This window comes from Adiantum capillus-veneris, chromosome 11 (assembly GCF_014529385.1).
Source record: "Adiantum capillus-veneris isolate H3 chromosome 11, ASM1452938v2, whole genome shotgun sequence".
Classification (NCBI taxonomy): Eukaryota; Viridiplantae; Streptophyta; class Polypodiopsida; order Polypodiales; family Pteridaceae; genus Adiantum; species Adiantum capillus-veneris.
In genome coordinates, this window is record NC_140941.1 from 68,289,716 (window position 1) to 68,304,610 (window position 14,895).

Consider the following 14,895-nt stretch of genomic DNA (forward strand, 5'->3'; position numbering starts at 1 on the left):
AGAGAAAAAGGGACCGGGGGGGGGGGGGGGGGGGTGCTCTGATTACATCAAATGCTACACCTCTATCTCATGTCCATGCATTAAAAAAGCCCCTATTTGTCATTATAAGGCCCCAAGGGGGGAGCTCTTGCTCTCTGTACATCTAGCTTAAATAGTTTTACAAATTTTTGCCATGTAAAGGCCCGTAGGGCCCTCAACAAGAGTGGCCACAAGGGCGCGCAAAATGGCCATCGAAAAGTCCCGAATGGCCATTTCGCGCGTCCTTGCGGTCACTTTTTTTAAAAAAAAAACTTTTAGACCGTGATGCAAAAAAAAATCATATCTTGCTCGAATTCTCTAAAAATGAATAAGCAAGTTGGCAATTTCTTTAAAAATGATATAAAACAGACATTTCTTACTTTTTCCCTTAATCTACGAGCTCCAACAAGCATTAAAACCATGGAATCTGAAAATACTCAAAGAAGTAACGTGTTTTATTGTGTTAAGGACTGTATTTACTACATACAAAACTTTCTCAAAATCTTGCCCTAACATCTTCAAAGGCCCCAGGGGGTGAGCTCTTGCTTCTGTACATCTAACTTATAGCCTTATCTCATACTTATACACAATAATTTTGTAAATTTTTGCCATGTAAAAGGCTTCTAGAGCCCTCAACAAGAGTGGCCACAAGGGCGTACAAAATGGCCATCCAAAAGTCCCGGATGACCATTTTACGCGCCCTTGCAACTTTTTTAAAAAAATTTTAGTGTTAAACTTTTATACTGTGATGCAAAAAAAATCATATCTTGCTCGGATTCTCCAAAATGTATAGAAATGATTTTTGTCTGAGCTCGCTTAAAAAATAGAATGCTCAAAGATATTTGCTTGTATTTTGGGATTTCTCTCACCTGAAACTAGAGTCGGAGCATGAGAGAGAGATATAAAAAACATAAATTGTAAAAGAGTCCTTTCATTTAAGAGCCTCATAAAAGATCCATTTCATTGAATTATTTTGTTATTTTCTATGCTTGCTAAACCTTAGTACCTTTTCTTATGGAAACATTAAAAATATTTTTTTCTTTCAATTCGTCAATGGATCTTTTATTTAATTTACTTTCTTTTCATTTTATTATTTTAAAATGCCAACCAACCTTCAAATTTTAAGAGTGATCTACTTTCCATTTTGAAGGCATTACAAAAACTTTCCTTTTCATTCTACACAAAGTGGAGTTTTTTAAAATGCCACTCAATCCTCAAATTTAAAGTTTGACTCTCTTTTCATTTTGAAGGCATTACAAAGACTCCCATTTTCATCTATATACTACATTAAAAAGACAGCCTTGAAGCTCCGCGTGGCTACATTTCCATGCACCCACAGCCTCAAGGTCTGCCAAAGGCTTCTGCCATGTGGGCATGAGATTGCCAAACGCTTCTATATTATATTATTATCAGCAAGGGTGGATAGCCACGTGGTAGCAGATATATGCAAGGCCTGTCTATTTCCCTCCACCTTTGTTGCCACTGTGGAGAAATACCAAACTCACCATGTGGATCTCCCTTTACTCGCCTTGAGCTGCGGGTTTTCTTTCCTTGACCTGCGGGCCTGGACTTGATCTGCGGGTTTAGTGGGTTGTGTTTATTGTTAAACACCTACCCCTCTCTAGCAGTCACTGCTTCCACCTTCGACACCCACGCGTTGGCCTTGCACACATTCTTCTCCCCCTGCCCTCTGCTAGCGCACACAAGCTCAGCCAGGCCCTATCATTTTGCTACCACGCTGGACATGGCACGCCTTCCCTCATTGAGTTTCCTGAAGGAAAGTCCCCTTCAAGTCCTACGCCTCCAGCATACCATCCTCTGGACCCAGCTTGGCGTGGAGGTCAGCGGCATAGCCGAACGCCTGGCTGACTACTTGCTCTCCCTCTTTGCTCCCTGCTCTAGCTCGAATGCAGATCAAGACATGTATTTAACGAGAGCCAAGAGTGGGAGCTTGCACAGTCCTTGATCCACAACTTCTCGCTATGCACGTTGGTGCTCCTTGAATAGAAAAATCCTGCAGCAAAGGCCAAAGCCATGCCCATCATGCGTCGAAATTGCATCTACAGATCCGGCCAACTTCTGCAAGAGCCTCAGGTGAAGCCATTTGTGGCCAAGCTCTTTCTTTATGGCCATGGAGAAGCTGGCAAGACAACACTTTGCCAATCATTATTGGCACCCTTATGAATTCCAACATATTGTGGTTTGTGTCATAATAATCAATATCTAATTCTCCTAAATGATTTTCTCATATTAAACTGATCATTTAATGTGGGGAAGTGCCAAGGGAGAAAAAGCTAGAATATTGGTTAAGTTAGCAGACCGGCCACAGTAGGGATCCAAAGGAGGGAAAATAGGGATCCAAAGGGGGGGGCCATCTGCAAAAGAGCCATGTGAAACAATGGGCTAAAAAGACCCTAAGGTTCAGCCCATTAAGACTTCCAAAATGCTAAGGTTCCAAAATTCAAAGGTTGTGTCCAAAGGTCAACCTTAGGGAAAATTGGATGCTTAGTGTGTGTCCAAAAAGTCTTTCTACATCCCTACATGGGAGGGGGCGAGCCCCAAAGCTAGGGGATGAGAGAGAAAGCCACACACACACACACAGGCTCCCTTTACACAAAGGGAATGTGGGACACATGTCAGCTCCCTAGGCCAGATGCCCACAAGGTGTGCCCAATTCCTATTGGAAGACCCTTGAAGTGGACCAATGAGAATTAAGCTAGAGTAAATCTAGTTTAATTAATTTAAAAACATTTAATAAAAGAAACCAATAAGAATTAAGTGTCCTAGAAGACTATTGGGCAGTCTCCCAAGGGGTCCAATGAGCATTCAGGAGCCCCATGGCTTGCCTGATTCCTATTGGCCAGGAGGCAAAGGGGTCCAATGAGAGTTTAGTTTAATTATTTAATTACCTAAAGCTCTCACAAAAGGGGAAAGGGGGACACATGTCAAAAGGCTATCACTTATGCTGCTTAATCCCTATTGGCTTGACCTGGGGAGGTCCAATGAGGCAAAAGCCAGACTAACTTAGCAGCTAGGGCTCGCCCAAGAGAGAGAGGGGGCTGATTTTTGCTTGGCATTGACACACACACTCTCACACTTGACCATGTGTGAAGGGAAAATACTCTATCTCCTCCCAAGCTTTAATGGAGAGCTCATCACCTACTCCAAGCTTGTGAGATAGAAGCCTACATCAACACTCTCTTGGCATGTGGATGCAAATCCAACCAAGAGCCAAGCTCAAATGCATGCTCATCTTCTCTACCAAGCTAATTACTAAGCTAAGCTATGCTAATATGAGTGATTATGTGAGGAGATGTACTTCTTTCTCGTAAGATACTTCTTTTTCCTCTCAATCTACTCTCATACCCTGCTAGCTCTCACCATCTTCGAAGGTGTGTGAGGTCTTGGGTCTGAGAACGGGGATAATTCAAGTTGTGTTTGATTAAGTGTTTTGCTTGGTGTATGAAGCTTCCATCTTCATTGCACTAGCTAGTCTTGAAGGAACACAAAGAATTGTATTGTACAATGTCTCTCTTGATGGGAGAAACCATAATACAAAGCCTTTTGGAGGGGGGACCGGCTCCATGCAAATCCGGTCCTCAACTGTTGTCAATAGCTTAATTGCTCTCTCTTTTGAAAGTATTGTCGATGCTATCTAACTAGGTGTTATGCTTTTTGTTGCTCTCTCCACCCAAGCACTCTTGTAATTCTCGTTAGGAATCTATTCTAATGAAATGCCCTCTATGTTCATGCTAATTTCCGCTACAAATAAGATTTTAGGCCATTAAATGTTACATTGGTATCAGAGCCCAAGGTTTCTCTTTTCTTGCTCAAGAAGGGAGGTCCTCAAGCTAGCTACAAATGGTTGGTATTATTAATTGCCTGTGAGTAAGTAGAATAGGGATTTTTCAGCCTTGCAGTGCGCCTGCCTTTGTGCAGTTAACGGGGCATCACTGTCGAGAGCTATGGTCTTAATAGTGGAGTCCTACGGGGCTTGCCTACGGCTTAACCACTATTGAGCTATTAGAAGCTTGACAGGAGCCGGTGCTGTTTTGGTGTCGAAAGACCCTCTCTTCTATTCCTTGCAATTAATGGTATTCGAGCCGCGGGTACAGTAGCTTGAGTGCTTTTTCTAAAGGGGTAAAGAGGAGTAGCAACTAGGGCTTGAAGTGCCAAAGTACACCTAAAACGTTTACACCTAAAAGTTGTTAGAATGGCTGACAATATTAAAGAGAGTGAAATTCATGTTGATAACTTTGATTTTGCTCATGAGCAAGCTACTAATGATGCTTCAATGCTTGTTAATTATCTTGTTTCTAGGCTTCAACAAGCCATGGGCAATCCATCTCTCCAAAGTGAAGTGCAACGGCAGCTCCGTGCTCACGGGATTCTCCAAGCTCATCACCATGACGAGAGAACACCTAGGAAGCCTCCTTGTGAGACTACCAAAAGAGGTCTCTCTCCGATTCGGGAAGAAGAAGAGAATCCATATGAAGGGCTCAAGAACTTACTTCTTGATGATGCATCTCCTTCCCAAAGGAGAACTCAAGAGCCCCCACCGAAGGAACGAGAAAGAAGCGAGTCTCCCGCCACCTCGGCGGAGATGGCTCCACGAAGACGGCGGGCTAAACGCTCTCCATCACCACCAAAGCGGAGAAGACCATCACACTCTTCTCCACGCCATAATTCAAAGAGGGATGATAAAAAGCAAGAGAAGAAAAAGGCGAGAAAGAGGACACCCTCTTCTCCATCTTCTTTATCCTCTTCCTCTTATGAAAGCTATGGTGAAGACGACAAAGATCAAGACAAGGAAAAGGCGAGAAAGAGGTCACCCTCTTCTCCACCTTCTTCAAATTCTTCATCTTCTGAAGAAAGTGATGGTGCAACTTTTGAACCATCAAAAAGAAGAGGCCATAGGAAATCCTATGCCGCATGGAAGAGGTCGTCCAAGCTGAAGAAATTCAAAGAGGGAGGGAAGAGCATCTCTTTCCTTACCTATGATGGCACCTTCAGTGCTACAGACAAAGTTTTGGCCTTTATCCAGCAATTCGATGCGGCGTTTGGAGATGAGGGCTTCACGGAGTCCTCTAAGCTACGCCATGTAGCTATGCACTTTCAAAAGTCCGCCAGATAATGGTGGTCTAGCCTACGAGCCAACGGTGAAGCTCCACGAACATGGAAGGCTTTAAGAGCTTCCATTATGAAGCAGTTTTTGGCCACCGATGCCAAAGACAAAGTACTCACCGAATGGCGAAGTTTAAAGCTCTCTCCCAATGAATCCATCCACAAATATGTAGACAAGTTTTGGGACCTACAACTCAAAGCCACTGTCTTCAAAAAGTTGGATTTTGGAGAGCAAAAGCAACAATTTTGTGCGGGCTTAACCGAAGAAATGGCGGAGTATGTCAACTCCCAAAGGCCACGTACCATATCGGCGGTAATACACCATACTATGGTGGCCTCGCGAATCAATTTCCAAACGGGGGGTAAAAGAAATAATAAGCCCCCGGAAAACAAAGGTTCCAATGAGCCTAAGGGGAAGGACAATGTCCAAAAGTCTCCTAAGGGCAATTCCAACAAAGCTAAAGAGAAGGGAGTTTACAAAGGAAAGAATAAACTCTCTCCTGAATAGCTTGAGCGTTATCGTAAAGATAACCGGTGTTTCAAGTGCGGCGAACAAGGGCATGCGTACCGCGCTTGTCCCCAAAAGAACAACCGCCAAGATCCTCCTAGAGCTTCTTTGGTTGAAATCCAATAGGAGGAGATTCACCAAACTCACCACAAAGGATCTCCTCTATGCCATGCTTGGGGAAAGGTAAGAGAACATGATGCTTTTATTCTCTTTGACCCTGGTTCTACTCACAATTTTATATCTATGGAGTTAGCCACCAAGCTAGGCATACAATCCTACGAGATGGGAGATATCCTACCCGCAGACAGTGCCTTCAAGGGGCAAGAAGCTTCAGTCACTCCCTTAATCGGGAAATTGAGGCTTCATGTCCAAGGCTATGTGGACAAAGAGGACTTCTTTATCTCTCCTCTCAAGCATGAGGATGTAATCCTAGGGGCACCATGGTTTGACCGTTTGGCTGCCCATGTTAAATTTCCTGAAAGGAGAATCTCCTTTAAGTTCAGGGAAAAGGACATGTATATAGATGCTAGGGAGATGGGTAACACCATCCCCATTGTACATACACCAGCTTTCAACAAGTCAATAAAGAGCTCTATTTCGGTGTACATGATTTTTGTTAAAGATTCTCAAAATGAACCTAATGCTTTAGCAAAAGAAAATAAAAGCAACCAAAAGGAATTAGAGTTATCCAATTTTCTCAAGGGGTTTCAAGATGTCTTTATTGACGACATCACTTGTGAGCTACCTCCTAAACGAGGTAATGACGACCATGCAATTGAACTTCTTCCAGGAAGTTCACCGCCTAACAAACCTCCTTATAGAGTTTCTCAAGCTCAACAAGAGGAGATTATGCGACAAGTGCATGAGTTAATTGAGAAGGGCATGGTTAGGCCTAGCTCGTCTCCATTTTGCTCACCTGTGCTATTAGTGCAAAAGAAAGACGGCACATATCGTATGTGTGTCGACTATAGAGCACTAAATAGGATCACTATCAAGAATAGGTTTCCCGTTCCACGGGTAGAAGACCTATTTGATAAGCTACAAGGATCGACCTACTTCAGTAGGATTGACCTAAAAAGTGGCTATCATCAAATAAGGATAGTTGATCAAGACATTGTAAAGACCGCATTTCGTACTACATTTGGTCTTTACGAATACATTGTCATGCCTTTTGGCTTGACTAATGCACCAGCCACATTTAACCGCTTGATGGAGAAGCTGTTCAGACCTCATCGAACCTTCACTGGAGTGTTCTTTGATGATATTATCATCTACTCTAATTCATTAGAGGAACACAAGCAACACCTCCAGGTAATATTTCAAGTTTTAAGAGAGAATAAACTTTATGTTAATCGAAAGAAAAGTGAATTTTTCTTGCAAGAGATTCAATATTTAGGTCACATTATCTCTCAAGATGGAATCCAAATGGATCCATCCAAGTTAGAGGTAATAAAAGGATGGCCTAAACCAAGGAATCTTCATGAACTAAGAAGCTTTATAGGTATGTGTGCATACTATAGACGCTTCATAGAAAAGTTCTCACAAATTGCGGGACCATTACATGACCTAACAAAGAAAAATGTTAGGTATACATGGTCTGCTAAGGAGAACAATGCTTTCGAAAAGCTTAAAGAAAAGCTTATCTCTCAACCTGTGCTTACACTACCGGATCTCTCAAAACCATTTGAGGTCCAATGTGATGCTTGTGGTGATTGCCTTGGGGCTGTTTTGCTCCAAGAAGGGCACGCCATAGGCTATGAGAGTCGAAGGCTCGACCCTGTTGAGCAAGCTCTAGGCATATACGAAAAAGAACTCCTTGCAGTTCTACATGCCTTAGACTCATGGAAGCACTATTTATTGGGGACTCCTTTCATTCTGCGAACGGATCACCAAAGTCTTAAGTACTTCATGACGCAGACCAAGCTCTCCGACAAACAAATGAGGTGGGCAAATTTCCTTTCGCAATTTCATTTTCATATTGCTCACATTGCTGGCAAGCATAATCAAGTAGCCGATGCACTCTCAAGACGACCGAGAGTGAATGCGGTTTCCATAGCAACTCACAATGATCTATCTTCAATGATAGATGAGTATGCTATTGATCCCGATTTTAGAGATGTGATTTCAGCCCTTGCATTAGGGAAGAAAGAAGAACCATTTACTTTACAAGATGGTTATCTTCTCTATGGCAATAGACTATGCGTTACTAACTCACTACGTGAGAAAGTAATGTATGAATCTCATGCTCCCCCATATGCGGGGCATAGAGGGATTCAGTCTACCCTAAAGGGAATTGAAACATATTTCTATTGGCATACCATGAAAGTGAACATACATGAGTATGTTTCCAAATGCGTGGTATGTCAAAAGACAAAATTTGATAGAGGGAAGCAACTTGGATTGCTTCAACCCTTGCCAATCCCTAATTCACCGTGGGAGAGCATATCCATGGATTTTATCTTTGGATTGCCTAAGTCTATCCATGGGAATACGGGAATATGGACGATAGTAGACAGGTTCAGTAAACAAGCTCATTTTATACCTGTCAAAAAGACTATCAAAGCCCATCAAATGGCAACCCTCTTCATTTCACAAATTTTCAAGTACCATGGCTTGCCAATGTCCATAGTATCGGATAGAGATCCTAGAATGACCAGTAATTTCTGGAAGGGTCTCTTTGAGAATTTAGGAACAAGGCTAAACTTCTCTTCGGCCTATCATCCACAAACTGATGGCCAAAGTGAAATAGCTAACCTAACTATTCTCGATCTACTAAAAGCCTATGTAACGGAAGTAGATCAAAGATCCCAATGGGAGAAGTACTTACCCCTAGTAGAGTATGCTTACAATAACACTGGACATACTTCTACAGGAAAAGCACCTTTCGAGGTAATTGAGGGAAGATCAAAAAGTCCCTTGCTACTTAAGGTACATGGGAAGATCTTCGCTGCAGATGAGTATAGCCGAGACCTACAAGAATCTTTCCAAAAGATTAAGGATGCTATCTCTATCTCACAGCAAAGGCAAAAGGCTGCTGCTGACAAGCACAGAAGAGCCCAAGCCTTTAAAGAAAACGATTGGGTCTTGTTAAAGTTTCCCAAGGCTCGATTAAGGCACACTACGGGCAAGAATCCTACGGGCCACCAAAAGTACTATGCTAAACTAGCAAAAAGGTACTATGGTCCCTTCCAGATTCTTAGGCCAATCAATGAGATGGCCTATCAACTTAAGTTGCCCAATCATTGGCTCATACACAATGCTTTTCATGTGAGCCTCTTAAAGCCTTACAAACGAGAGCCACCTCAAGAACCAACTATTGAAGACCCACCGGAGATCGAGGACCACGAGGAGGTGCTGCAGCCCGAGTCCATTCTCCGACATGAAGACAAGGTATTAAGAGGCGGTAAGACTATCCGACGATATCTTATTAAGTTTAAAGATTATCCTTTTGAAGATGCTAGATGGATGCAAGGCATACAATTAAAGGATAACCTAAACCTTGTCAATGCTTACAATGCTTCCCAAGAGTAAGCAAATGTACAAAATGTTAAAAATGAACAAATTTTTTTTTGTCTTATAAGACTCTCTTTTTCTTGATTTGTGCACAAAAATGAAGTAGTATGCATGCTTAGATCAAGTTTGCGGAGACGACGTCTCCCGAACACCAAGTAGAGCTTGTCACTCTACTATGGAAGACTAATAGGACTAATGTGCAGACATGCTTGCGGCAGCCTCAGGCTCTCAAGCGCCAAATGGACTAGTCATCCATTATGGAATGATGTCGTAGGGTAACATAGGGATCCTCTACCCGCTAAGAAAAGGACTCATGCATATGCTTTATCTTCTCTACACCATAGTCGAGGACGACTATGATTTCAAGAGAGAGGTAATGTCATAATAATCAATATCTAATTCTCCTAAATGATTTTCTCATATTAAACTGATCATTTAATGTGGGGAAGTGCCAAGGGAGAAAAAGCTAGAATATTGGTTAAGTTAGCAGACCGGCCACAGTAGGGATCCAAAGGAGGGAAAATAGGGATCCAAAGGGGGGGCCATCTGCAAAAGAGCCATGTGAAACAATGGGCTAAAAAGACCCTAAGGTTCAGCCCATTAAGACTTCCAAAATGCTAAGGTTCCAAAATTCAAAGGTTGTGTCCAAAGGTCAACCTTAGGGAAAATTGGATGCTTAGTGTGTGTCCAAAAAGTCTTTCTACATCCCTACATGGGAGGGGGCGAGCCCCAAAGCTAGGGGATGAGAGAGAAAGCCACACACACACACACAGGCTCCCTTTACACAAAGGGAATGTGGGACACATGTCAGCTCCCTAGGCCAGATGCCCACAAGGTGTGCCCAATTCCTATTGGAAGACCCTTGAAGTGGACCAATGAGAATTAAGCTAGAGTAAATCTAGTTTAATTAATTTAAAAACATTTAATAAAAGAAACCAATAAGAATTAAGTGTCCTAGAAGACTATTGGGCAGTCTCCCAAGGGGTCCAATGAGCATTCAGGAGCCCCATGGCTTGCCTGATTCCTATTGGCCAGGAGGCAAAGGGGTCCAATGAGAGTTTAGTTTAATTATTTAATTACCTAAAGCTCTCACAAAAGGGGAAAGGGGGACACATGTCAGAAGGCTATCACTTATGCTGCTTAATCCCTATTGGCTTGACCTGGGGAGGTCCAATGAGGCAAAAGCCAGACTAACTTAGCAGCTAGGGCTCGCCCAAGAGAGAGAGGGGGCTGATTTTTGCTTGGCATTGACACACACACTCTCACACTTGACCATGTGTGAAGGGAAAATACTCTATCTCCTCCCAAGCTTTAATGGAGAGCTCATCACCTACTCCAAGCTTGTGAGATAGAAGCCTACATCAACACTCTCTTGGCATGTGGATGCAAATCCAACCAAGAGCCAAGCTCAAATGCATGCTCATCTTCTCTACCAAGCTAATTACTAAGCTAAGCTATGCTAATATGAGTGATTATGTGAGGAGATGTACTTCTTTCTCGTAAGATACTTCTTTTTCCTCTCAATCTACTCTCATACCCTGCTAGCTCTCACCATCTTCGAAGGTGTGTGAGGTCTTGGGTCTGAGAACGGGGATAATTCAAGTTGTGTTTGATTAAGTGTTTTGCTTGGTGTATGAAGCTTCCATCTTCATTGCACTAGCTAGTCTTGAAGGAACACAAAGAATTGTATTGTACAATGTCTCTCTTGATGGGAGAAACCATAATACAAAGCCTTTTGGAGGGGGGACCGGCTCCATGCAAATCCGGTCCTCAACTGTTGTCAATAGCTTAATTGCTCTCTCTTTTGAAAGTATTGTCGATGCTATCTAACTAGGTGTTATGCTTTTTGTTGCTCTCTCCACCCAAGCACTCTTGTAATTCTCGTTAGGAATCTATTCTAATGAAATGCCCTCTATGTTCATGCTAATTTCCGCTACAAATAAGATTTTAGGCCATTAAATGTTACAGTTTGCTTTGCAAGCCAATCAGCCTGACACGAGGTATGGATAGTGGGTGGTTTTGCAATAAATTCATAGGCAATCTCTTGGCAGCCTATATAAGCATCAGGGGAATACTTCAAGTGTGGAAAATCTGTCAGTGCTATAAGTTCATATGCAATCTCTTCGTAGCCGACTATCCAGAAGAAAAGAGCATCTGGGGATACTTCAAGAGTGCACGATCGGTCACTATGGAGGATAGAGAGATCAGAGATTTACTGAGGATGCAAGGATGCAAGGACGAGTACCAGCTTGAAGAGATGGTGCTTTTCTTTAAGGAGAGAACAAGCACAACACATGATGCTCACGCCTCACAAATGCTGCTTTTCCCCGCATTGGTAAAGCAAAAGCAGGTTGTATATCCAAAAGTGGTACCCGATTTAATACCTCATAGCATGAAGCCTTCTTTGGGAGGAGACTGAAATGTCAGGAAACTTCAATGCATCTGATACCATCTGGACTTTTTACCATGCTGCAAGTGAGGCTACGCACCCCTTTGCGATGATTATGAGTGCTACCACCTTTGCTATTGTTGGACATCCTTCTTGAAAGGCAATGTTGGTGTTGTGGTGCGTTTTGGAGGGGATGTCACTGAACCATGGGAGAACAAAGCATGGATTGACATTCTGGCTTTTCACCCCACTATAAGCGGCTCCGACATCAGTCAACTGCAAGAAGCTGAGAACTCCAGGTCCTGCCTAACTGCTCTAGAAGATCTGATGACCCAGATAAAAAAATCTTATCTATGAGATATGCCAGTCGATTGATTCTTGGGAATTCCAACAGTGGTGCTACAAGAGTGGGTTCTGCATGGAAAAACTCCAGCACCCTATGCCTCTAAATTTGCCATCATAAGAAAACTAAGAGGCTTGAAGGATGCTTTGAATTGGGGATATGTCGAAATACCTCCAACACCGGTAGTCGAGGTTCTCCTATCAACGGTGCTCGAAGAACATGTTACAAATAGGCAACTCACCCCTCTTGCAACAATCACAGCTGAATTCTCTTTGAGCACAATTGATGGCGAATTCCCAAAACACTCGCATGGAAAGGAACATGTTGACAATATTGTGGTGCTATTAGATCAGCCCCAAGATGATGGTTTGAGTAGAGCGGCAGATGAATCTCCACTAGATTCAATGTTTAAACGGATCCAATGATCTACGGCAAGAGTCAAGGTTTAGGACCTTAAATATGAGTGTACAAATGCTTAGAATAGATATTGATGCATTGGGAAAGTGCTTACGCTGAGCTGAGAGGGACATCATCTTCAATTGCTCATACGTCTTCTAAGATATGAGCTTACAAGAGACCATGCCACGATAAAGGGAGAGAGAGAAAGATAGCCTCACCTACCCTGCCGTGAGGCGCGATGGTAAATTTTCTCCACTGAGGCGGCTGCATATTGTAAGGGGCATGCTATACTTAGTACTTGGGAGGATTCTGCGCATGTTAGGAGTAATGGTGATCTCCCCTCCTCTATTTAAAGAGGTGAGGGCACTTTCTATCCCTCACTTAGCTTTGGGTGTGTTTTTACTTGAGAGTTAGGACTGTGTGTTGGTTTTTCTTACTCATTGCTACACCAAACATGGAGCTTGTAGCTCAACCAACTGAGGTTTGTCACTATTTACTCAACTTGGTTTTCTTTTCTTCTTTAAATTGCCAACATATCTAGGCTATGGTATCTTGATCACCTTCACTGAATGCTTGATAAGGCCCACCAAATGGGTTTGCTTTACATGACAGTACATAAGGAGGATGAATGATAATTTAAAAAAACCTCGGGGGATTCACTATGTGTAAAACTACCATATCACATGCATTCAAGACATGTTTGTAAAACCCGTTATCTGTGAATTTTGTTAAGAATATAATGTACCCTTTTCTTTAAAATCTATAAGTTTTTTTCAAATTTGAAAAAATAATGCCCTTTTGTATATGTATTTATGTAAGTTTCTAGAACTTTAAATACCCTTCTGTTGAACTCACGGGATAGGTTACATTTTTATTAGGTGACCTACCCGGGAAAAAGACTATGATCCCTCTACTAGGTTTCAATCTTTTTAGTAGAAGTTGCATAATTATATGGTTTGAATGAAGGTGATCCTTAAAATTTGGGGTTTGGCATAATAAAAATGTCCGCTTTATATAGTAATATTTTGATGCGATGTTACTCTGCAATTAACTCGTTCCCTGGTTTTTTTTATAGGAGGTATATATATATATATATATATATATATATATATATATATATATATATATATATATATATATATATATAAGTTGCTTGGCCTGGCAAATTCTGATGATAAATAGCTTGACGATGCATACTGCTCATCAAAAAGTTTTGGGATGGGGGGATACCCCTGGTGTGTACTAATTTTTTGAGTGAGAACTGTTACTTAAGCATGACATCATGACCACTCTTGCTTTAAGCCTGATAAAGCCCACCGTTTTGGGTTGGCTAAGTATATATAAAGGGGTTTTTTTTGCTGCACTGATGTTGAAGAGAAATGTATATTAGCTGCCACTTGGATTGACAATGCAAAACTCTAATGGTAAGTAACCTGCCAGTACATAGTGGATCTTTGGGATGGGGGGTATACCTTGGATGTATATTAGTTCTTACACTTGATACTGACTTATCATTTCCCTTTCTCTGGATCTAGCTATCTTTTGAATGTAAAAGTTCAATTATGTGTTATTATTTATATTAAAACAACTACACACACACAATAAGAAATGAGATGTGAATGTTGGCATTCATTCATACCTACGACAAAAATTACACACAAAAATGAGATGTGAATGTTGGCATTCATTGATACCTACTCAACCATAATAAGATGTTTCATTGTACGATGATAGCTCATTCTCTAGGTTGGGAGTACACAGATATGTAAACGTAAACAAATACACACACACACACACACATGCATTCATCGATACCCACCGTCCACTTACTTATGATTACAGTAGCACAAACAAGGTAAAAGGTTACATTGACATTCTCAAAAGAAAATTAATTGGATGGACCCATATGAGGATCTTAACCGAAATGATTTTTTCCAAACTAAAGTATCGAAGAAAATTTCAATTCAATACTTCACATCAAGTGTATGCTTAACTCCTTCCTCACTAAGGATTGTTTTTTAAACCAATAATGAATTAAAAATAATAAAATAAAAAACGGTCAAGTAATGTAAGGCTGCCATGAAATGAAGGGACTTTAAATATTAAACAAGATTTCATCATTGTTTTTGTATGAAAAGGTTGTTTAAATAAGAATAAATAAATTGGGCTTATAATCACACGTCATTTATATTATGTGTGTGTGTGTGTGTGTGTGTGTGTGAGTGTGAGTGAGAGAGAGAGAGAGAGAGAGAGAGAGAGAGAGAGAGAGTATCCTAGCGCAAGCACTAGACACATACACACATATAATGATGGGAATGGATCGTGCTAGCTAAGGTGGGTGATAGACAAACAGTATGCACACATGTGAGTGTGTGTAGGCTAGATTTTGACTCAAGGAAACTAGGTTCCAAGATAGATTAACTTGGACTCATAAACAAGATCTTGAGTAGTTAGCTAACGCATCACAAGCTCACTATAGACAAGAGACATGTAATGAAAATTTGGAATGATTGAGTATTCATGAAAGGAGCTTTAAGTAGTCCTATAGTCTCACATCTTTACATGGGGGATAATTCCACCTCTTCTCTCATTCACTCACAC

The 14,895-nt window shown here is 41.6% G+C and overlaps 1 protein-coding gene across 1 annotated transcript; it reads left to right on the forward strand.

Annotated features, from left to right (window-relative positions):
- Window positions 1-1,762: 1,762 nt before the first annotated feature.
- Window positions 1,763-12,320, forward strand: LOC147447397 (uncharacterized). Its single transcript, XM_086524311.1, has 3 exons — window positions 1,763-1,941; window positions 2,039-2,112; window positions 11,947-12,320. The coding sequence occupies exons 1-3, from the start codon at window positions 1,763-1,765 to the stop codon at window positions 12,318-12,320; spliced, it is 627 nt and encodes a 208-aa protein (XP_086380437.1).
- Window positions 12,321-14,895: the final 2,575 nt, after the last annotated feature.